General features: G+C 56.7%; 2 protein-coding genes across 5 annotated transcripts; both read left to right on the forward strand.

Annotated features, from left to right (window-relative positions):
- B9D2 (B9 domain containing 2) lies at positions 1–6,107 on the forward strand. Of its 3 annotated transcripts, none has more exons than XM_038528808.1 (4): positions 1–246; positions 663–754; positions 3,377–3,502; positions 5,564–6,107. In XM_038528808.1, the coding sequence occupies exons 2-4, from the start codon at positions 667–669 to the stop codon at positions 5,875–5,877; spliced, it is 528 nt and encodes a 175-aa protein (XP_038384736.1). In that variant the 5' UTR covers positions 1–246; positions 663–666; the 3' UTR covers positions 5,878–6,107. The 3 variants fall into 3 exon arrangements, with proteins under 3 accessions (XP_038384736.1, XP_038384737.1, XP_038384735.1); XM_038528809.1 differs by having other exon boundaries at positions 1–182; XM_038528807.1 differs by lacking the exon at positions 1–246 and adding an exon at positions 361–584.
- A 617-nt stretch (positions 6,108–6,724) lies between these two features.
- On the forward strand, positions 6,725–22,475 carry TGFB1 (transforming growth factor beta 1). Of its 2 annotated transcripts, none has more exons than XM_038528805.1 (7): positions 6,725–7,971; positions 11,000–11,160; positions 12,831–12,948; positions 14,605–14,682; positions 14,865–15,015; positions 20,815–20,968; positions 21,392–22,475. In XM_038528805.1, exons 1-7 carry the CDS (start codon positions 7,617–7,619, stop codon positions 21,548–21,550), a joined length of 1,176 nt encoding a protein of 391 aa, XP_038384733.1. In that variant the 5' UTR covers positions 6,725–7,616; the 3' UTR covers positions 21,551–22,475. The 2 variants fall into 2 exon arrangements, with proteins under 2 accessions (XP_038384733.1, XP_038384734.1); XM_038528806.1 differs by having other exon boundaries at positions 14,868–15,015.
- Positions 22,476–24,232: the final 1,757 nt, after the last annotated feature.

Here is a 24,232-nt window from a genome sequence, read left to right on the forward strand (position 1 = left end):
AACGGCCCGCAAGGCGGGTGCCAGGCTAGGAGGAGGCTGTGGTTGCCCCAGCAACAACCAGGGAGCCCGAAGGCGGGCGCAGCCTCGGAGGGACCGGCGCCTCGGGTGTCTCGCTGCCAGGAAGCTCGTGGGAGAGGCGCGAGCCAAGCCTAGGAAGTCGGCGTCCGCCGACAGAGGGACAGGTTAGGCGCATGAACTGCACCCCACGCTGCTGCTTCGCCCCACCTAACCGTTAGGTGCTCTGAGGTAGGAATAACGCATGCGCGGGCTTGGGGGCGGGGCTCAGGCGGCCCTGCACTTAAGACGCATGCGCCTCGCGGCGCTCGGACGCGAGGAGGCGGGGCTTTGCGCCTGTGGGCGGGGCCTCAGGGTCTTGGGGCGGGGTTTTCCGCCGCGCTGAGCCAAAGGAAGAAGTTATCTCAGAGGCGGGTAGTTAGTTAGAAGCCAGCTCCTCGCCCAGCTCTCGGCCCGCCCCCCTCATTTTTCCGGGGCTCTCTTGGGGAGGCGGTCAGGATCGTGGTTAGGACTGCAAGCTCAGTAGTTTGACGAAACTAGCCGGGAATGCTAGTGCTACGCCTTACTTGGTAGGCCTCAGTTTCCTCATCTGTCAAGTTGGCGATGATAGTACACACTTCACAGGGCTGTGATTATTTTTCTCTCAGGGCCATGGCTGAGGTGCACGTCATCGGGCAGATCATGGGGGCCACCGGTTTCTCGGAAAGTAGCCTCTTCTGCAAGTGGGGCGTCCACACAGGTATTCCCGGGCCTGGCTCATTTCCCCTCCCCGAGTTTCTGCCCTTCTTCTTTGACCTGCCCTGGCCTAGTCCCTGATCCGCATCTTCCATTGGCTCCCAGGACTCCTAGCCACGACCATACTCTGACGGTGTGACTCTCACATTGTTCTTCCCATCCCTTCCCTCTGGGGGCTCTGGCACCCATCTCTGAACCCGTAGCCCCTGAAGATGGGGCTAGACGCCCCCCCCCCCCCCACACACACTCCCAATCCTCAAAACACTAGGCTGCTTAACCCCACTGGACTTGGTCTTAGGGGTGCGCTGGGTCCCTCCCCTACTCTGCTTTCTTTGCTTTATTGAGTTCCGACTATAAAGTGGACCTCCATCCCCGCTGTACAGAGAAGAGGCCACCCTCCTGTATTCATAATTCTCTGTGAGGATGTAGGAGCCCCTTGGATCAGCTATCCACGTTCATTCACACAGGCCCAGGAGGGACTTCAGAGGCCCCCGTTTTCAGGGCTTCCCATCAGAGGCAGTATAGTAGCCAGTGTAACAAGTAGGGCCATGGGCCACCAGATCTGGGCTCAAATACTAACTCCCTCACTTATTGATTGGTGGCCTTTGGCCTTGACCTCTCTGCTTTCTTCTCTAAAAATGAAGCTAATAGCAGCTAAGAGGCAACATAGTGTTGAGGTTAAGAGCGGACTGAGTGTTAAATTAAACTGCGTATTAATTTTGTGGCCTTGGGCGCTCATCTTTGCCTTGATTTCCTTATCTGTACAATGGGAATAATAACAGCGCTTACATCATGAGGTTGTCCTGAGGACTAAATGAAAATCAGGAGCACTGAGAAGAGGGCCTGGCCCAGTTAAGTGTTTGCCTGGCTTATGTAAAAGCCGAATGGACTTCTGTTAGTAAAGCCTCGAGTGTGCTGCCTAGCGTAGAGTAAATGCTCACGAAGTGAGTGGCTGTTGCCATCATCCTCTCTGGAGGGCCTGGGCCCTTTGCAGTTTCACTGGCAGGTAGGATGTTGGCTGAGATTCCCAGGGAAAGGGGGTTCCTGCAGCTCAGCACATAAGAGGCAGGCTCCGGAGTCAGACTTGGTTTCCAGTCTGGACCCCACCACTCACCTGCTCTGTGACCCTGGCCAGGTGCTGCCCCCTCTTGGAGTCTCATTTTTCCTCATCTGTAAAGTGGGAAAGTGGGAATCTTTGTCTTTCAGAGGGGTGTTGGGAAATCTCGTATGTGAAGAGCCTGGTACTTTCCTGGCCCAGAAGGGAGGGATAACTGACATGATTTTTATTATTTTAGGGGGTTTCTTAGTGGGGGGGGACAGTTAATCCAGCAGCAAGCTCAGGGGCATCCACATAAAGGGCTTGGACCCTGCAGTCGAGATCACAGTTTGAGTCCAGCACCACCACGGGATGTTGGGCAGCTGCATTCCTGCTGTGCTCCAGCCTGGATGACCGTGCTTGCACACAGAGGCATTCACTAGGTGTTCATGGAATAAGTGGCCAAGTGACTTTCCTTCTCAGAGTCTGTTTTTTTTTACCCGTAAAATGGGGATTCTATTAACACCCACCTCCTAGGAGCACTTATTTGTCCAACAAACACTTATTGAGCACCTTCTGTGTACGAAGATCAGAGTTTGAGGTCCCGGGGACCCAGCAGTGTAGAAGAGGCATGCTCTCCTGGGGCTCCCAGTAGAGGAGACAAAATTTTTTTTAAAAAGCAGGTAAGGAAATGAGCACAGGGATCACTGACAGTGGTCACTATGGGAAGAAATGAGAGGAGATGACGTGATAGGGACTAGTGTTCGGATAGGAGGGTGGGGGGGGCACCCCTCTGTGAGAGTGGCACACTTGGGCCGATCCCTGAAGGAAAAAAACAGGCACATCCAGGAGCCGAGCTTTCTGGGCAGAAGCCAGAGGTGGTGCAAAGGCCCTGAGGAAGAGGAACAGAAATCAGGCCAGTGAGGCTAGAGGGTAGTGAGGGATGGGGAGAGTGGTGAGAGATGAGTTCAGGAAGGGGGCACAGGAGGCCACACCAAGCAGGGCCTTGTGGGCTTGGGGGGGGGGGAGTCTAAACTGGGGGGTGGGGTGGGGATTAAGAGACCCAGAGGGCAGATTAAATGAATTCATGGCTAAAGCGCTTAGCACAGCGTCTGGCTTTTGCTATTATTGTCACCCCCAGGACTATTGCTATTACTATGTGCCTTTCACCATGTGCTCAAGCTCCTGAAGGCCACCCTGGGCCCCATTTTAGTCCTTGGACGAGGCCTCTAATGTGGGGTGAGAAGAGTGACAAAATGCCATCCAACGCTTATCCAGTACTCACTGTGCCCCAGACACTGTTCTGAGGGCTTTCTGTGTATTGGCTCATTTAATCCTTTCACAAAACTATGAGGGATGCGTTATTATACCCATTTTACAGAAGGGGAGACCAAGGCAGAGACAGGTAACTCGCCCAAGGTTGCACAGGCAAAAAGAAGTAGGATCAGGATTTGAACCCAGACATCTGACTCTCGAGTCCACACTTTGTAACTCCTGACTCCCCACCTCCCCCACTGCCAGGGAGAAACAGGGTCCTCCAGCTGCAGTAGCTTCCCCTTCTTGATGTCTGCTTCCCACCCCTCCCTGCAGGGGCAGCGTGGAAGCTCCTGTCTGGCGTGCGGGAGGGCCAGACACAGGTGGACACCCCCCAAGTAGGGGACATGGCCTACTGGTCCCACCCAATCGACCTGCACTTCGCCACCAAAGGTCTCCAAGGTGGGTCCCCAGCACAAGCCCTGGGCCAGGCTGAGGGGGTGGGGGGATGACTAGTGGTGCCCAAAGCCGCTGGGACTGGGAACCAAGTCCCAGCCCTGTTCCCTAGGCCCTTGGGACCCTTTCCTGGCCAGGCCTGGCCTGGGAGAGGCTGAGCTGGGGCCTGCAGACTGGCGCTAGAGGGTATAGGACTATAGGCCAGAGGCCAGGGCTCTGGGGGCCAGGGGGATGAGGGGGAGGTGGGGACCAGGGAGAGAAGGGAGGTGGCTTTCAAAGAGACAAACAAGAATCTTCAATCAGGAGGAAGCGGGGAGGGGTTGTGAGGGAGAGAGGCAGGGCTGCTAGCCGAGCTGTTCTGCAGCCCTGCAGCCCAGCTCAGCTGCTCACAGGGGGAAACAGTATGCGGGGGAGGAAGGGTATCAGAAAACCTTTCCTCGTGGAAAATTTAGATCACTGGAGAGGAGTGGATTCTAGGAAATAGCCTAGGTAAACATGCCATGTATTTTAACAATATAAATAATATTTACCGAGTGTCTGCCTGGTGCCCAGCCTGTGTTGGGTGATGCCAGGGAAATGTTGGTGATTGAGACAGCCGCCCCCTTCATCCCACAGCCCTGTCCTCGCGCGAATCACCATTCCCTTGGGGGAGACAGAGCTGTCCCCAGACAGGGGTGGCCCAGAGTGGGCCCATCGAGGATGGGAGGATCCTAGAGGGTAGGGGAGTCCAGAGGAGATGCCTGACTGCCAGGGAGTTCCGGGAGAGCTTCCTGGAGGAGGGGAGGTTTGATCAGCTTTGCTGAGAAGGGCCAGGAGGAGCTGGGACTGTGAGGCAGGCAGCTGCCCTTCAGCTCTGCAGACCTCACGTCTTCCAGCGTGGGCATCATTCATCCTTGCCTCCTCTTTCCTCAACAGCCCCCCCTCCTCGTTCTGCCCATCAGAAAATCCCTTTGGCTCTACCTTTGAAATGTATCCTAAATCCCCCCACATCTCTCCCCGGGCACCCTGGTCTGCCTACCCTCACCTCTCACCCATGCTCCCACCCTGCCCCCAGAGTCTGTCCCCTGTGAACACCCAAGTTGGGGCACATTCCTTCTTTATGCAGAACTCTCCACGGTACCCCTCTTAGGGTAAAAGCCAAAGCCTTTTTGTCGATCATAAGGCCCTGCACAATCTGGTCTGTCACCTCCTCTCTCTCCCTCTCCCTCTCAGTTGGCTCCAGCCAGCTGGCCCCACCAGGCAGCTCCCATCTCAGGGCCTTTGCACCAGCTCTTCCCTCTCAGGGGCGTTCTTCCCTGGATGTCCATCCACATGGCCCACTCCCTCTCCTCCTTTAAGCATTTGCTCAAATGTCACCTTCTCCGTGAAGCTTCCCTTGCTCACCCACTTTCTAAAACTGCATCCCCACCCCCACCATACCCAGCTTTATTTTTCTCCAGAGCGGTGATCACCATCTGACATACCCTATAATTTGCTTATTTACTACATTCGTTGTCTAGGATGTCAGGAATTTTTGTCTGCTCTGTTCACCACTGTGTCCCCAGCTTCTAGAATAGGGCCTAGAGCAGAGGGGCACAGGAAGGAGGGTGAAATGGGGCCAGATCTCCAGCCTACCAGGTTGAGGACCTGAATGGTGTTCTAAGGACACCGAGAAACCTATGGAAGTGGGAGAAAGATGCTTCCAGCTGCCAGGTGGAAGGTGCATTGGAGAGCCAAGAAGGGAGGCCCTGGGCTCAGAGAGCACAGGGTGGGCCATGGTGAGGGAGGAGGGGAGGTGTCTGGGACTAGGCCCAAAGTGCTCACCTGGGGACTGCGCTGCCCTGATAGGGGGACACTGAAGAAGAGGCCACAGAAGGGAGGTCAGCTGGTCCAGAGGTTGGACTTTCTATGAGGGCACTGGGGAGCCATGGAAGGGTTTTCAGCAGTGGAAGAACAGAGATTCAGAAAGATCCCTTTGGCTGCCTCATGGATGGGAGTCCAGAGAGAAGGCTGGGGCAGAAACCCAGTGGGGAGGGGGCCGGGGGCCTCCATCGCTCCCGTCCTTCCTCCTTCCCTCCCACCCTGCAGGCTGGCCCCGGCTCCATCTCCAGGTGTGGTCGCAGGACAGCTTTGGCCGCTGCCAGCTGGCGGGCTACGGCTTTTGCCACGTGCCCAGCAGCCCGGGCACCCACCGGCTGGACTGCCCCACGTGGCGGCCCCTGGGCAGCTGGCGGGAGCAGCTGGCTCGGGCCTTCGTGGGTGGCGGCCCTCAGCTGCTGCACGGGGATGCCATCTACAGCGGCGCCGACCGCTACCGGCTGCACACGGCGGCCGGAGGCCTGGTCCACCTGGAGCTGGGGCTGCTGCTGCGCCACTTCGACCGCTACGGGGTGGAGTGCTGACCCTGCCTGCCCGGGAGGGGGCCGGGGGCTCTGGACACTGTCGGGTCTGACCCCAGCCAGTCCGGCAGTGGCTTCTGTCCCCACTAGCACCTCCAGCCCGGTGGCCACCCCCTCAGATCCAGTTTCCTTGTCTGTAAAATGGGGACAGTGAGTGTGCGGGGTGGCGGGGGTCAGGTGAGAAGAGGCTGGTTTGCCCTGCAAATGCTCAATAAAGGAGAGCGGTTCTTACAGGTGTGGGTGCCCTCCTGACTTCCGTCACCGGCCAGGTGCCTTGTGCCCTGTCCTCCCACTGACACCCTCCTTCAGGCCCCCACCTCTGACACACCCACTTCCCCTACCCTCTACCTCAGTCTCTGTCCCCCTCCCCACTCTGGGTTCCCCCACTTAGGACCCTGTCTCCTTGGGGGGGGGGTCTCTCCTCTGTGCCCCTCTCCCCCTGGGACCCCGTCTTCCGGCGGACCCTCTTCCCAGCCTTCCCACTCTCGGATCCCCCGTGCCCGGTGTCCCCAACCTCTGATGGGGCCCGCCCGCCAGGTCCTTCTCTCCGTGACCCCGCGCAGCCCTCGGAGCACACGCCGCCCGCTGGCCCGCTAGGGTTGCGCTCAGCCGCCAGGAGGCAGCACCCCGTTCGCGGGGCGGAGCCGGGGTGCCCGCCCCCTCCCCCCGGGGCTTAAGGGACCCCCCTCGGAGCCCGCCCACGCGAGATGAGGACGGTGGCCCGGCCCCCCCATGTCCTCCCCCTGGGGGCCGCCCCCGCCCCGCGCGCTTCCTGGGTGGGGCCGGGGCGGCTTCAAAACCCCCCGCCGCCCCAGCCGGTCCCCGCCGCCGCCGCCGCCGCCGCCGCCCTTCGCGCCCCGGGCCGTCCCACCCCCTCCTCCCGCCGCGGATCCGCCAGACAGCGAGGCCCCCGGCCGGGGGCAGGGGGGACGCCCCCTCCGGGGCACCCCCCGGCTCGGAGCCGCCCGCGGGCCGGCCTCGGCCGGGAGCGGAGGAAGGAGCCGCCGCGGAGCAGCCCGAGGCCCCAGAGTCTGAGACGAGCCGCCGCCGCCCCCGCCGCCGCCGCCGCCACTGCGGGGAGGAGGGGGAGGAGGAGCGGGAGGAGGGACGAGCTGGTTGGGAGAAGAGGAAAAAAAGTTTTGAGACTTTTCCGCTGCCGCTGGGAGCCGGAGGCGCGGGGACCGATTGGCGCGGCGCTGCCCCGCCAGGAGGCAGGACTTGGGGACCCCAGACCGCCCCCACCGCCGCCTCGGACGCTTGCTCCCTCCCTGCCCCCTCCACGGCGCCCCCCCCGGCGCCCCCATTCCGGACCAGCCCTCAGGAGCCGCCAACCCGGACTCCCGCGAAGACTTGACCCCAGACCTCGGGCGCACCCCCCTGCACGCCGCTCCCCCACCCCCAGCCTCTCTCCTGAGCCCCCGCGCATCCAAGGACCCTTCTCCGGGATCCGGGAGACGGGACCTCTCTCGGACCTGCCTCAACCCCCCTGCTCAGGACCACCCACCTCTGGTACCAGATCTCGCCCATCTCGGTTTTTTCCTTGGGATACCGAGAAACCGCCCATCAGAGCCTCCCCTCCACCTCCGCTCCGTTCTCGCTGAGGGCTTCAACTACCCCACCCCCAACCCCGACCCTCCTACCTTTCTTCGGGAGACCCCCCAGCCCCTGTAGGGGCGGGGCCTCCCTTTTCCCTCCCCAGCCCCGCTCGCGCTCTCGGCAGTGCCGGGGGCGCCGCCTCCCCCATGCCGCCCTCCGGGCTGCGGCTGCTGCCGCTGCTGCTGCCGCTGCTGCGGCTACTAGTGCTGACGCCTGGCCGGCCGGCCGCCGGACTGTCCACCTGCAAGACCATCGACATGGAACTGGTGAAGCGGAAGCGCATCGAGGCCATCCGCGGCCAGATCCTGTCCAAGCTGCGGCTCGCCAGCCCCCCGAGCCAGGGGGAGGTGCCGCCCGGGCCGCTGCCCGAGGCCGTGCTGGCCCTCTACAACAGCACCCGCGACCGGGTGGCGGGGGAGAGCGCCGAGCCGGAGCCCGAGCCCGAGGCGGACTACTACGCCAAGGAGGTCACCCGCGTGCTAATGGTGGAAAACACCAACAGTGAGCTCAGAGGGGCCGGGGACCCTGGAGGGGAGCCCCCAGGGGGCGCCGCAGCGCAGGGGTCACGGGGAGGAAATTACTGGCAGAGGAAACCGGCTAGAGGAAGAGGACCCCCGGGGTTGCCGGGAACGCGGGAGGGGGTCTCAAAGAGGACAGGACTGAGCTCCCTAACCCCCGGGTATCTGGCCCGGAGAGGAGGAGATAGGGGCTTAGTGGACCGCTCCTAGAGGGCCGTGAGAACACGCGGGCCCGTGGGGCAGCCCCCTAGAGGGAGAGAAGCAGTTTGGGGGGGTGTGGAAGGATAGAAGGGCTTCCCTCGCCACCGGGCACTAGAGGGTGGGGGTCCTGGGGTGAGGGCTGCAGAGAGGGAGCCCGCTTCGGGAGAAGCGAAGTCCCCAGCATTTGAGAAAGGAAAGGAGAGCCAGGAGGGGAAAGCTGACCCAGGGCCCAGGGGTCACGAGGCGAGAAAATTCAAGGACAGAAAAACTAGGTGAAGCGAAGCCCCGAGGTGCCGGGGAAGTGAAGAGCGGCCCCACTCGCAGCGGGCGCGGGGAACACGCGGGGCTGGGGAGGGCCCACAGAGACGCGGCGAGGGGGCTGCTGAGTGCGGGGAAGAAGGGGGCCCGAGGTCGTGGGGTGGGGGGAGGTCCCAGCGGGGGCGCAGCGGAGCCCCCCGGGATGCGCGCCAGGTGCCCCGAGTATTTGGCATAGGGACGTGAGCCGAGCGAGCCCCCAGGACACTTGGGCGGTGGGAAGGGGTTTAGAGAGAGGGAGACAAGCAGGGGAAAGGGGGGGCGGGGAGGGGGTGCAAGGAGACATAAATAGCGCCGTGCCGGGAGCAGCGAGCCCCCCACGCCGCGGGAGGGGAGGAAGTGGGCTGAGTGAGGACTCGAGCCCTCGGGGGAGAAGTGGGTGGGTGCGACTCTGCAAGATCGGGGTGAGAAAACCGACTGGGTCGGGGTGAGGGAGCCCCACGTGGGTGCCACGCGCGGAGGGTGGAGCCTGCCCTCCCGGAAGGCGGGGGGAGGAGGACCCCGCACGGCTGAACGGGGAGAGCCTGGACCCCAGATTCCCAGTTCCTCTCCGGGAGGCCGGGGAAACCCCAGCGTCCGGCCGCCTCGTCCTCCCTTCCCTTTCCTTCCCGTGCCCGGGGGGCGGGGATCGCGCGCGGAGCCTGGGGCGAGACGGGGCAGGTCGCGTCCCCGCCCTCGCGGCGGCGGCGCCTCCCGCCCTCTTCACCCCTGCGCGGGGCGGGGCTGCCGCTGGGCCCGCCCCCCCGGCGCCCACGCGGGGACCCAGGTGGCCCGCGTGGCGTGGAGATTTGGTGGGGTGGGGTGCCCCTGTTCGCACACTCTGTCTTGAGTGGTGCACCTGTGGGTCCCCCTACGCCTGGGTGGCAGCTCCAACCAGATGACGCCCCTCCCCACCCACAGCTCGGCCTCACCTCTTCCGTGGTCGCTTCACCTTTCTTTAACGCTGACACCTTCCATCCTCGCCTCCCCTCCCAGGCTGCCTCCATCTGGCCCCCAAACCCCGTGTCTCTCCCGCGTGTGCCTGCCCCATCTCTGCCTTTCCTCTCTCCTGCATTTCCCTGCACGCTCTCCCCGGTGCTGTCTCCTCCCTCTGTCTCGCTCTCTCTCCTCCCCCCTGCTCCTCGGGTCTCCATCCCTCCTTTTCACGGGTCCTGCCCCTCCTTTCTCTCCCCCTCCCTCTTTGCCCCCCCCCCCTCCTTCCACGCCCCTGAGCCACCCTTCCTTTGGGGTTTGCTGAATAAGGCCTGGGTCGAGATAGGGCTGCTTTGTGGGGGCTGGGCTAGCCTGGCTAGAGTTAGGGAGGAGTAGGGGCAGGAGCCCATGGGAGGGGTTTCCATCCCCTCTCTCCTCAGATCCTGTCTCCACCATTTCTGTACCCCAACTGTAGAGGCCTAAAGCATGTTCCCCAGTAGTGGAAGGTCATGGCTTGCGGGCTCATCCCTAACTTTTCCTAGACTAGAAAGCACTCTTCCTAATTTTCTCCATCCCCCTGCCCCTGAAGCCATTCCTACCTAGAATGAACTTTGACTTGTCTAACCAGCTGATGGAGGAAGAGAAGGGAAGAAGGATTTCATAATAATAATAATAGTAATAATAATGGCACAATAGCAGGGAGGCAGCAGAGCCTAGGGGTTAAGAGCACAGTCTTTGGGACCAGACTGCCTGAGTTTGAATCCCAGCTCTGTAGCTCCCTACCTATGTCACCGTGGGGCAAATGACCTATTTGCCAATCTATAAAATGGGTATAATGACCATCTTTTTCTCTTGAGGCGGTTGTGAAGTTTAAATGTCTTAACGCTTGGAAAGTTATGAATTGCACCTGGCAAGTGGTGAGCACTTTTTAACACACACATGAGCGCGCACCACCCCCATGTGTAGGCTCTGCTACATGCTTTATCTGTGTCATCTCACCTATGTCACACTATAACCCTGTGGTCGGTCCTCGTTTTACAGATGAGGCTTGGGCTCAGAGAGTAGAATTCACTTGCCCAAAGCTACACAGCGCTTCAGTTAGAAGAGCCTGCTGGAAGTTAGGGAGCTTGATGTGGTTGCCTGTTCCCAAAAAATAGCAGGGAAGTGAGGCTCTGGGAAGGAATGTGACTTGCTCAAAGTCACAGAGCTGGAAGGCAGCAGAGGCAAGCAAGGTCTGATCCAAATGCCCTTGATCCTGTACCACTTGAATTTGCATCTGAGGCTCCAAGTGCTGGGGGGAGGGGGACTGAGCAAACACAGCAGCCCCCCACTGCCATGTGCCAAGTGGATGCGTGGATACTCTACAGATGATGGGAGAGAAGGATGGTTAGGATCCTGTTTTATAGAGGAGACAAATCCAGAGAGGGGGAGTCATTTGCCCAAGATCACACAGCTTAAGAGTCAGAAACAGGTTCTAACTGAGGGTTGTCAGCCCTGGAGCTCATGCTCCTAGACTTGGGGTGTGCCAGCTGCCTGCCCTTGCCCAACCCTTGACATCCATCCTCTTTGCTCGTCCTGCCTAGAAATCTATGAGAAAGTCAAGAAAAGTCCGCACAGCATATATATGCTCTTCAACACATCAGAGCTCCGAGAAGCAGTGCCTGAGCCCGTCTTGCTCTCCCGGGCAGAGTTGCGCCTGCTGAGGCTCAAGTTAAAAGCGGAGCAGCATGTGGAGCTGTACCAGGTGGGGGCCCAGGCCCTGGAGGTGGGCCATGCGCACTGGGTCAAGGTGGGCGGCAGGATGGCTCGTGGGTTCCAGGGTCCACATAGACCCTGGAGAATAGAGGTGTGCACACCATGGAATCGTAGGGCTCTTTGAAACTTTCAGACTCCTAGCCCCCTAGGGTGTGAAACACTTAGAAGGCTGGAATCCTGAAAGGTTAGAGGCTCCCAAACCGTTCTGTCCAATAGGGGAGCCACTAGCCACACATGGCCATTTAAGTTGACTAAAATTAAAAGAAAAAATTCAATTTGTCAGTCTCACTGGCCATATTTCAAGTACTCTGTAGTCACATGTGGTTAGTGGCTGCTATTTTGGATGCCACAGATAAAGAACATTTCCATCATCAGAGAAAGTTCCTTTGGATAGTTCTGTTCTAGAAGGTTTAGAGTCTCCAGGAAGATGGGGGTGTCTGGAAGGGCTGGAGTCTCTAGAAGGTTATGAGACCTAGAATCCACGTCGTATGGAACGTTAGGTTTAGGTGGGTGGTTGGCTCTTACAACAAAGGAATTTTGTCTGTTGTTAACTTCTTGGAGTCTAGAGAACTCTGCTCTATGCAGCCAGTGCCTGGAGTGATGTGCCTGGCCCCAGAGGATTATTGCATGTGGGTGTCAGGCATCTGCAGCATCTGTATTTTGGGGCATGTCTGAGTGCTGGGTGTGGAGAACATCCTAGAACTTCTCAGGCCTATTGAATGTATAATTCTTGGGGTGCTACCACGGAGTCCTGAAGATCCAGAATGGTTTCTAATATATAGCCCCTAGAAAGTTAGAGTTTCAGAAGTCAGGGCATCAGATTTGCAGAACATTTCTTTCTTTCTTTCTTTCTTTCTTTCTTTCTTTCTTTCTTTCTTTCTTTCTTTCTTTCTTTTTTTTTTTTAAGATTTTATTTATTTATTCGAGAGAGAGCACAGGTGGAGATGAGAGGGGGAAGCAGACTCCCCACTGAGCAGGGAGCCTGATGTGGAACCTGATCCCAGGACCCTGGGACCATGACCTGAGCAGAAGGCAGACGCTTGGGGGATTCCTGGGTGGCGCAGCAGTTTAGCGCCTGCCTTTGGCCCAGGGCACGATCCTGGAGACCCGGGATCGAATCCCACGTCGGGCTCCCGGTGCATGGAGCCTGCTTCTCCCTCTGCCTATGTCTCTGCCTCTCTCTCTCTCTCTCTGTGTGACTATCATAAATACATAAAAATTAAAAAAAAAGGCAGATGCTTAACTGACTGAGCCCCCCCAGGCGCCCCTAAATTTGCAGAGTTGTATGCTCAGTGGACCTCAGGATGTACAAGGACGATCTTAGCGTGGTAGGCTGTCCAAGCCAAAAGGGGCCTGGTATTTCACCAGTGAGAGGACTCAGGCCTGGGGAGGGCGCCACAGGGGCTCAGGGCAGAGGCTGGGCTGTCCAGGTGCTTTGGCTCCCTGGCCCCGGGGGTCTCTCTCCTCGCAGGGCCGCTCTGGGGGTGGGTGGTTCCTAAAGGGGCTCCACAAGCACGGATGTCTAGGGGGGACTGTCTGTGGGATTCTCTGGAGGCCTGTCTGGTGGAGCAGAATGAGTAAGGGTACAGTCAGTGTATTTGGGGGTGTGGAGCAGCATCTACTCACTGTCTCCCCCTGCCCCAATTTATCATCCCCCAGAAATATAGCAATGATTCCTGGCGCTACCTCAGCAACCGGCTGCTGGCGCCCAGCGACACGCCAGAATGGCTGTCCTTTGATGTCACTGGAGTCGTGAGGCAGTGGCTGAGCCATGGAGGTGAGGACCACTTCTTTGCACCACCCCTGTTTTAAAATGGGATCAATCCCCTTCTTTGTCTGGGGGCCGCCCTGCCTAGCAGCTGCCACCCCATGTTGGTGCCAAAGAGCCAAGAGCCTTCCTCCCAAACCCTCGCACTTGAGCGATGAACGCTTTTTGCATTTCCTGAGCACCTGCCCTGTGCTGTGTGATGCCGGAGATCCAGCAGTGACCCAAATAATCCCAGCCTTAACCTCATGGAGCTCTTGGTCCACTGTTGGGGTGGGGGAAATAGGGAAAGACCTGAAAACTGAGTAGGGCTGGGAAGGGGAGCCCAAGGGAGTTGCCTAACCCAGCCTTAGGTCAGGAGGGCTTCCTGGAGGATGGGACATTGGAGCTAATATTTGAGGGATAAATGGAACCGGCCCAGAAAACAAGGGGGGCAGGAGCGTTCGAGGCAGAACCTGAGTCCAGGGAGAGCCTGACACATCTGATGTGTCTGTGAGAGGACTGTCTGAGCCCACAGCACCCACATCACCGTTCCTAATCTCCCTCTTTTCATGCCTCCCCTCAACAAGTGCCAGTAGGTCCCTGCTCTGAGACTGGCCCTGTGTGGGGTGATGCTGGGGGTACAGTGGTAATGAAGACCACTTCTAGGTCCTGCCCTCCGGGGACCCACAGTCACTTTCAGACACCTAGACAGTCTTAGCAAAGCCTGAGGTGGCAGCAATGACCTGAAGGAGCAGTGTCAGGGTGGGGAGGCCCTGAGTGCAGTGGGGGTCAGGAGCAGGCGCCTGGACCCATCCGAGGGGGTCTGGGAGGGCTTCCTGGGGGAAGGGGATAGTGTTGAGACTTGTGGGGTTAGTGGTGGTTCGGCCAGGTGTTGAGAGTAGGGGGTTCAGGAGCAGGTGGGAGCTGGGAGGAGTGTCCTGGGCCGCTGGACAAGGGCTGGTCTTGATCACTGCTGAGGCTACAGTAGTACCAAGGACAGAGCCCAGCACCTAGTAGGAGCTTAGGAAATCACTCACTCATTCGTTCAAGAAACTTCTCCCACAGCTGCCCTGTTGGTTTGCATCCCAGCCCTATCTCTTTTTCCCACTTGGGGCGAGTTATCTCCCCTCTGTGGGCCTTGGCTTCCGTGTCTGTAAAATGGGGAGCTTTGGTGAAGATTTAAGGAGATAATGCTCGCAGAGTGTCTGGAACAGGGCCTTGCAGTAGATGTTTGTTTTTATGACTGTGGGCTAGGCCCAGCGGGGAGCAAGAAAACAGGAATCCCTGCCCCCAGGTGTCCTGCTTTCCACTGAGAACAGTGAGGGAAAATAAATAGGCAGATGCCAGTGTCAGAGAGGGTAAGTACTATGGAGAAAATAAAGTGGTGCCACTGTGGGGGTGGGGCCTATGTCCTGGAGGGCCTCTTGGAGGAGGTGACCTCTGAGCTAAGACCCAGAGGAGGAGGAAGAGGAGGAGGGGAGGAGGAGGAGTGGGAGGAGGAGGAGGAAGCAAGGCCAAGAACTGGAACTCTTAAGAGGGTGCAGGGAGGGGGCAGGCGGGGGTGGGGGAAGAGGCAGGCAGGAGCCCTGACCCCACCCCACACCTGCGCCTAGGGCTGCTCCCCGCCCCCTGCAGCATCGGGGTGAGCCACACCTCATACTGGCTTCCCCCTCCCCACTCCCACAGGGGAAGTCGAGGGCTTTCGCCTCAGTGCCCACTGTTCCTGTGACAGCAAAGATAACACACTGCAAGTAGACATTAACGGTGAGGCCCATCTCCCTGGCCCAGCCCCATGCCAGCGTGTGTGTGTGTGTGTGTGTGTGTGTGTGTGTGTGTGTGTGTGTGAGAGAGAGAGAGAGAGTCTTCCTCCCGCTGCCCCTGTCCCTATTCATCCATCTGAGAGTGTGTGTCTGTCTCCCCCACACACCCCCAACTCCAAACCAAAGCAGGGTTCAGTTCCAGCCGCCGAGGTGACCTGGCCACCATTCATGGCATGAACCGACCCTTCCTGCTCCTCATGGCCACCCCACTGGAGAGGGCCCAGCACCTGCACAGCTCCCGGCAGCGCCGGGCCCTGGACACCAACTACTGCTTCAGGTGACCTTTCTGCCTTCCACCCGGCCTCCTAGGCTGACCAGGTGTGCCACATAGGGCACCTGGCTGGTGCTATGTGTGGGGTGGCATCTCTTCCAGCCTGGAAGGCTCAGAGGACAAGGCCCGAGTTCTAGAATGGTGGGATGGTGTGTGCTCTGGGGGGCCCTAGTGTTGAGATCAGCTTGCTTTCTCGCCGGTGTGTTGGAATCAGACAGTTGGAACGAGGGACAAGGAGCATGTGGGAGTTCCGAGGGGGGGAGGTTGGCATTCTAGAATGTTGGGACTGTAGGGCACTAGGATTCAGCATTACTGACTGAAACCTGAGAACATTGGACTCACAGAATGTTGGGGACTCCTAGAATTTGGGGATTCAGAATTAGAAGATCACACATGTTGGAGTCCTGTGCCATTCATTGGCAGATTGGAGTCTTTGACTATTGGGCTCAGAATGGTGGAAGCCTATGTTGAAATACTAGCATCCACAAATGTTGGGGTTGGAGAAAGCCAGAGTATTGGGATCCTAGAGGGTTGGGGCTCAGTGTTGGAATGTTAGAATCTCAGAAGGCTGGGATCTAAGGAGGTGGCAGCTTGGACCTCTTGAGTGATGGGCTCAGGATTATGGAACGCTGGTATATGCAATATTGTAATGTTGGAATTCTAAATGGCAAGATCCTAGAGTGGGAATGTGGCAATCCCAGCAAGTTGGAAATGCTGCTGGAGGGTTAGAACCCTAAGATGCTGGAATATTGCAATCTAAGAAAGTTGAGAAATTGGCTTCCTTAAAATGTGGAAATTCAGATTCAGGTGTTGCAGAATTAGAATGATAACCTGACCTTGTCCCTCCCCTGGCTAATATTGTGATGGTACCTCTGGGCTTTCTTATATGCTGTTCTCCTGTTGGAAAGTCAGTTCTGCTCCCAGGCTCAGCCCCAGCCTTCAGACCCGCAACCCTGTGAATGAATGCACGGATTGAGGTCTTCAGTGCTAGTGACATTAATAAATCTAACAAAGGGAGGCAGCCAGCCATGTGAGCCTCCTTAGGTAGGGTCATGGTGTCACCTAGGAAATTGGACCAAAAAATTGAACCTGCAGCTGATCAAGGCAGTAGATCCAACTACCAATTTTCCAGAGACGCAGGGACCGAGGAACATGTTAAACAACACCATGTGCTTGCAGTCAGCAATGGTTAGATTGTGGGAAACCTGACCCACTTTCTTCAGCAAATGCAATGCAAAGCTAGGTGTCGGGGGGGTGAAGTAGACAGTTCTGTAGATTTCTAAAGGGATCTGAATAGATACATCAACCAATTGTAGACCTTATTTGGATCTTTATTTCTGCAGGCGAATGAAAACAAAAAAAAATGTTTGCAAGATAGTTGGGGAACTATGAACTCTATATGTTTGATGATATCAAGGAATAATTGGGGAATTCTTTTTTATGTGGTATTGTGGTTATGTTTGAAAAGATTCCTGATTTTTTTTTGAGATGTGTGGGGAAATATTTATGGATGATATGACATGGTAGATGGTCTGTACTTTGAAATCATCCAGCAGGAGAGGAGATGGTGGGAGGGGCAGAGATGCAGTGAATTTGGCGGTGATGTGAGATTGTGGCAACTAGCCTCCCTGAACACTTCCCCGGCACCCAAGGACAATGTGACGCCCTTAAGCCTGTCCTGGGTCCCCAAGTGGGTTTCTTTTACCTATCCAGCCCTGACTTGATGGCAGAAAGGCTCTGCAAGAGCTTCTCAAGCCGGGGGTGGGGTGGGGGCGGGGGCTGGCTGGCCCAGTCAGTAGAGCGTGTGACTCTTGATCTCAGAGTTGTGAGTTCAAGCTCCATGTTGAGCATGGCCACCCCACTGTACTTAGAAGCTTTGCAAGAGGCCTCAGACTTGCCCTGAACAAATGGGTTACCCAGCGCCTCAGAGTCACCTGCAGACTTGTTAAGTATGGCCTACTGTCCCCCAGCCCAAGCCCACCCCCAGTTTCTGGTTCATTAGGTTGGGGGTGGGGCCAGGGAATTTGCATTTTGCACAAGTTTGCAGGTGGTACATCTGCTGCTGTGGGGACCCCACATGGAGAATGTCCCAGGTGGGTGATAAGAGTCACAGACTATTCAAATCTCAGGACCTCAGAACACCCCCAGCAGCTGGAGTTGAGCCAGAAGTGAAAGATTATTCTGGATGAGGGTTCTTTACCTTTTTTGAGTTTAGGACCCCCTTGAGAAACTGAAAGCCAGGAAATTTCACCAAAAATAGGTCTATAAATGCACACATATGTGCCTATGGTTTTGGGAGCTCAGGATCTCCCCCCCCTTTTTTAAATATTTTATTTATTTCTTCATGAGAGACACAGAGAGAGAGACAGAGACACAGGCAGAGGGAGAAGCAGGCTCCTTGCCGGGAGCCTGATGTGGGACTTGATCCCTCCGTCAGGGATCATGACCTGAGCCAAAGGCAGATGCTCAACCACTGAGCCACCCAGGAGCCCCAGGAGCTCAGGATCCTTGCTGAACCCAAACATGGACTCCCTGATAACCTCCTTGGCCCTTAACAGCACCTCACTTGACCTAACATCCCCTGTGTCTCTGGACAGATGGGGAAACTGAGGCTCAAACAGACCGGGGGGGGGGGGGGGGGGGGACCAGGCTGAGCTCATAGGGATCTTGGTTTCCTGGCTCCCTTCTCAGGGTTCTGTGGCTTTTGCAGAGGCCTTGTCTTGCCCCAGGAAATGCTGTATCATCACCTCTTCCCGCTCTGCTTGAGCTGACATGGCCATGCTCAGGCTCCTGGGTGGGAACCCAGCCCCAATCTCCACTTACCCGCTGTGTGTGGGCAGGCAGCACTCCCTCCTTCAGGGCTCAGTTTCTTCACCCTTCAAATGGGAATAATAATAAGGCCTGTCTCTTAGGGTTTGGAGATAATTCATTCTCTGTTGATTAATTTTTGAAAGGGTAAATAGGTGAATGTGGACCAAATCTAGAAAGGATTCTCAGAGACCCTCCAGCTCTGACACCCACCCCTCTCTGAAGAGGAGGCAGCCAGTTTTCTTGGCTTCGTGTCTCCTTCCAGAGATAGTCTCTGTTTGAAACACTTATACATAGCCATATATTTTTTATTTTGCCCAAATTGTAGAGTCCTTTAGTAGTGTGGATGTGGAGAGGGCACTGTATGTTTTTTCCTCTCTCCTTCCCTCCCCTCCCCTTTCCTCCCTCCCTCCCTTCCTTCCTTCCTTCCTTCCTTCCTTCCTTCCTTCCTTCCTTCCTTCCTTCCTTCCTTCCTTCCTTCCTTCCTTCCATTTTAAAAGTAACACATACCCACTGTTAAGAATTTGGAAAATACAGGGACATCTGGGTGGCTCAGCAGTTGAGCTGAGGGCATGATCCTGGAGTCCTGGGATTGAGTCCCACATCGGGCCCCCTGCATGGAGCCTGCTTCTCCCTCTACCTGTGTCTCTGCTTCTCTCTCTCTGTCTCTGTCTCTCATGAATAAATAAATAAAATCTTAAAAAAAAAAGAATTTGGAAAATACAGAAAGGTATTACCCATCATACCACCACACATAAAAAGTCAACATTTGAATATAGTTCCTTCCAGTCCTTTTATGCAAAACAGAATTTGGATCATACTGCACTTGTAGCTTTGCATAGTGTTTCTTTCATACGTTATGTACCTGGAATATAAAGCATTCTCGGCTGCCCGTGAATCAAGCTTTTTAGCCACGGTCCCTGCCCAGCTCAGCCATGGCCCCAGAAGCCAGCACATAAAAGGTCCCAGTTCCTTCCAGACAAGCAGGAGCCTGGGCCTCCAGCTGCATAGGATTGGCTTTAACTTCTGAGCATGGGACAGAGATTATGAGTCCAGAACAGTAGAGTGTTATACATCACTATTCTCCAACGTGTTTTTAAAAAACCTAACACACACATATATTGTATAAAATATATTATATAAATAGATATTTAAAAAAATATATTTTAATCTCTGAGCTCAGGATCCCTGGGTGGCACAACAGTTTAGCGCCTGCCTTTGGCCCAGGGCACGATCCTGGAGACCCCGGATCGAATCCCACGTCGGGCTCCCGGTGCATGGAGCCTGCTTCTCCCTCTGCCTGTGTCTCTGCCTCTCTCTCTCTCACTGTGTGCCTATCATAAATAAATAAAAATTAAAAAAAAATCTCTGAGCTCAATGTGAGGCTTGAACTCACAACCCAGGGACCAAGAGTTGCATGCTCTCCTGACTGAGCCACCCAGGTGCCCCATGTGGCAATAAGTTTTAAGAAGGAAAATAGAGGGGGATGCCTGGGTGGCTCAGCGGTTGACTGTCTGCCTTTGGCTCAGGGCGTGACCCTGGTCTGGGGATAGAGTCCCACATTGGGCTTCCTGTGAGGAGCCTGCTTCTCCCTCTGTCTATGTCTCTGTTTCCCTCTGTGTCTCTGATGAATAAGTCAATAAAGTCTTTTTTTAAAAAATGGAAAATAGAGGAAGAGGAAAAAAACTAGATATTGGAGACTATTTTTCCATTCTGGTTAAAATTTTCTTCTATTATGGAAAATTTGAAATGTAGACAAAAGCAACCAAGATATAGTATAATGAAGTCCCATGAATTCTCATCCAGCTTCAACAGGTATCAAGATTTGTCCCACTTGGTGCCTGACTGGCTTAGTCAGTAGAGTATGCGACTCTTGATCTGAGGGTTGTGAGTTCAAGCCCCACATTTGAGTGTAGAGATTACTTAAAAATTAAATATCTTTTTAAAGTAAGATTTTATTTATTTGAAAAAAAAAGCACAGTGGGGAGAAGCAGAGGGAGGGAGAGAAGCAGGCTCCCCACTGATCAGGGAGCCCGATGTGGGGCTCGATCCCAGGACACTGAGATAATAACCTGAGTCAAAGGCAGATGCTCAACTGGACTGAGCCACCCAGGTGTCCCCAAAAATAAGATCTTAAAAAAAAAAAAAAAAGATTTGCCCTACTTCAGATACAGACATTGTCAAATTTTCTTCCATAACTAAAATGCCATTATTATACTGAGTGGAATTCATGATCATTTGGATTGGTATTTTGGATATTTATGGACCGCCTGCTGCATGTCAGCCAGTGTTCTAGGAGAGGTTCCCTGTGTAAAAGACATCTGAGCATATGTTTAAATGAACTGCAGAACCAAGCCAGAGTGGGTATCTGTCAGAATAACAAGCCAGGAAGAGGGAAGAACAAGTGCAAAGGTCCTGGGACAGGGCTGTGTTTGAGGAACGGGAGGATGCTAGTGTGGCTGGAGTCAGGGAAAGTGGGGAGGGAGTTGAGATCAGCCAGCCAGACCAGGAAGCACCTTGTGGTTCCTGGTGAGGACTTGGGCATTTGCCCTGAGTGGTGTTTGAGCCCTGTTCAGAGGAGCAACATGACAAGCCCTAGCATGTGGCCCCAGAAGGCAGGGATTTCTGTTTCATTTGTACTGAGTCCCTAGTAGATCCCAGCCAAGCACACGGGATCAACAAACATTTGTTGCCCACATCGAACTCAGTGCATGCATGTGGACAGTCCTTTGGCTTCTTACAGGCTTGTTCTGAGCTTTGCGTGAGATAAGGTTTACTATGGTGCACTTAGCGGGGTGCTGGACTAGCCTGAGTGCTGTCGGTGTTAGTGTTTATCGTTGCTATTGCTGTTATTGCTGTCATTGTCACAGGCGGTGCAGGGGAGACCGAGATGGGGACTGTGCTAGGGGCAACCGAGGTGTCCTCCCGGGGGTGGGTAGGGGGCGGCTGCCCTTGCAGCAGCCCCTCCTGACCCCAGCTCCTCCCTCCCGCCTGCAGCTCCACGGAGAAGAACTGCTGCGTCCGGCAGCTCTACATTGACTTCCGCAAGGATCTGGGCTGGAAGTGGATCCATGAGCCCAAGGGTTACCACGCTAACTTCTGCCTGGGGCCCTGCCCCTACATTTGGAGCCTGGACACGCAGTACAGCAAGGTGCGTCTGGCCACGGGCTGGGGAGCAAGCAGGGACCCAGGGAGTGGAGGGAGACGAACAGGTAAAGACAGAGGGGAACTGGCCAGTTTAGAGGTGGAGAGAGACCGGGAAATCGATCTGAGGGGATGGAGACAAGGTCTGAGCAGGTAGAGACGGGGCGCAGCGGGAGACGGATGTCTGGGGAGACCCTCGTCTCCACCGAGGAGGGTAGGGGAGCAAGAGGCCGGAGTCCACAGACCGCCCGCCATGCAGAGACCGAAGACCGGGCAGGAGCGGCAAATGCGGAGAGGCCGAGACTGAACGCCCATCCGACCGAGATGAGACGGAGGGAGGGCGGGGGGGGGGGGGGGGGGGGGCTGTTGACCGGCAGGGGGCGGGTGGGGACATCCCGCCCACGACCCCCGGCCCTGACCCCGCCCGCAGGTCCTGGCCCTGTACAACCAGCACAACCCGGGCGCGTCGGCGGCGCCGTGCTGCGTGCCGCAGGCGCTGGAGCCACTGCCCATCGTGTACTACGTGGGCCGCAAGCCCAAGGTGGAGCAGCTGTCGAACATGATCGTGCGCTCCTGCAAGTGCAGCTGAGGCCCCGCCCCGTCCGGCAGGCCCCGCCCACCGGCAGGCCCGGCCCCGCCCCCGCCCGCTGCGCCGGGCTGTATTTAAGGACACCGCGCCCCAGGCATCCCCCCCCATCCCCGGGGTCCATTAAAGGTGGAGAGAGGACTGGGGTCTCTGTGTGTCGTTGGGTCCCTGACTGGGTCCCCCTCCCGACATTCCCGACGTTCCCGGCTTCCCGCTCCATCTGCCCCCTCGTGTAGCTCTCATTCGTTTCCTCCCACCGACACCTGCGGAGCACTCGCTAAGCTCCAAGTACTCCCCGGTGGACGCTAGATTTATTTATTGAGCACTTAGTGCTCGGTTCCAAATGTTTTAAATTGATTAACACATTGATCACAGTAACAAAGCTCTGAGATGCTGTGTTATGTGAGATAACATTCAGTGTAAAGGTGAGGAAGCCAGAGCCCAGAGAGATTAAGGGAATAGGTCCTGCCCACCTGGAACCTACTTTCTGGGAAGTAGATCTGGAAAGCGACACTAAGACAGGAAAGCAGGATAGACTGAGAGGAGGAGGGAGAACTCCTTGGAGGAGGTAAGCATTTGGGACTTGAAGGAAGTCAAAAAGGCAGTCTGGGGGGAGCCCTGAGGGAGTGTGTTCTTGGTAGGAAGACCTAGGCAGAGCTTGGCCATGAGGATGAAGTTGGAGTGAGCAACACTAGGAGGAAAGGCCAATGTGGTTGGAGGGGAGGGACAAGGGGAAGGGTGTTGGGTGCTGAGTCAGTTGATAAATGATCAAGCGGCAGAGAGTGATAATAGTCCCCCTGCCAGGTACGGGTGTAGGAGCTCCCCTATTCTTCCCACAGCCCAGCAGAGCAGGGGTTGGCAAATTACTACCTGCAGGCCAATTCTGGCCTGCTGCCTATGTCTGTAAATAAAGTTTTATTGGAGCACAGCCATGCCCATTCCTTTGTACATCACTTAGGGCTGAGTAGAAACTGTATGCAGTCACAAATAGTTATTATCTAGCCCTTTACAGAAAAAAATTGCCAGCTCTTGCTACAGAGACCCTTTGCTGCTCACTTTACAGATGGGACTACTGAGGCACAGAGAGGTTTGCTACTTTTTAAGGTCATACAGCTGGCACGTGGCAGAGGTAGGATTCGAACCGAAACAGCTTGAGTTGAGGATCTAGGCCTGCAACCCCTGCACTGGGACTGCTTCCCGGTCCACATCAGGCCTCTGGGGGCCTGTGAGAACTTGTACTTCAAGGGAGATGGGTGCTACATCAGGTTTGGAACAGAAGAGGAGTGTGATTTGACTTCGGGGTTCAGAGGGTCCCTCCACTGAATGAGGGTAAGGGGAGCTGCAGGGCGACCATTTGTCCAAGTGGGAAATGCCAGTGCCCTGAGCCAGGGTGGCCCTCCATCTGCTGCCCTGTCTCTTCCCATCTGTTAGGGGCTTGCCCATGAATTCTCTCCTCCTTCCTCTTTCTCTGCCTCTGCAGCTTCCCCTCTGTGTCCCAGGTTTTGATTCCCCCCCCACTATCTCCTGCCCTTCCCCAGGGCCCGGTCCTGTTCTGCTCCTAGCCCAGGGATCACCCTGGGTGGGGGTCACTGTGTAAGGACATGCTACCATTTTCACCAGCCTCCTGTGTGGAGACATTTGCAAGCACGTGGTGACACAGACCGTAGCCACTGGAGCCCTGTGAAAATGCGGCACAACTACACACGCGTTCACACTCTCCACAGGTTGTTATATGGACAGTGTCCCACAGTCTCCCCAGACACCTTCACCTCTCTGAGCCACAGGGGATACACAAAAACTCCTGACACCTGGTGGACGCAGCCCATGCATGCCACCCACTACATGTGCACAGCCCAGTCTGGGGCCTCCCCGGCACACAGCAGAACACAGCCGCACAAATGCATTCTGCAGGGTCACAGTCACGACCACTGCACACCGGATACGGTGCCACGCACAGACATGCACCTCCCAGCATCGGAGCCCCGTCAGGAAATGGAACAGAGACTCCTGCCGGGACCCACCAACAGTTACACAAACATCCTCCATGGGGTCAGGCTCACAAACAGGCACAGTGCACGCGCACACCACCTGACACAGCCCAGTCCCACCCAGACACACACCACACATAGAGACACACGTCAGGGTCACACAGACTGCAGGCCCGTCATGCCCACTCAGTCTGACATCTCTTGGCCCCACACACTCAGGCCGGGGGAGTCCCACGAGGCCCGGCAGACAGCAGCTGGCCTGTCATACCCAGACACACTGTCACACCCCGGGTCCCAGACGGAGCAGTCCTACACACCCAGACACACCCCCAGGGTCGCGGCCCTCGCACGCCCAGCCCGTGCCTGGGCCCGAGGACAAGTCCTGGCCGCACACTGGGGGTGGCACGCCCCGCGGTCGCCTGAGCCCTCGCCACGCCCTCGTGACACACCCCGCCCACCTGCTGGCCCGGCTGAGTTGGCGGGGAGGCCGCCCAGGAAGGGAAACTTGCGGGCTCAGCACCTTCCTGGACTGCCTGCGGGCGGCCCCTGCCCTGCTACCCGGCACCTCCGGCCGCAGGGGCGCTGGGGGCCGTTGGGACGAGGGAGTCCTGGCCCCTAGCCAAGCGGCGGGGCAGGACCGGGGGTTCGGGGCGCCCCGCTCCCCTCCCCCACTTCTGCGGGCAGCCCTGGAGGGGAG

The sequence above is a fragment of the Canis lupus genome, chromosome 1 (assembly GCF_011100685.1).
Source record: "Canis lupus familiaris isolate Mischka breed German Shepherd chromosome 1, alternate assembly UU_Cfam_GSD_1.0, whole genome shotgun sequence".
NCBI lineage: Eukaryota > Metazoa > Chordata > Mammalia > Carnivora > Canidae > Canis > Canis lupus.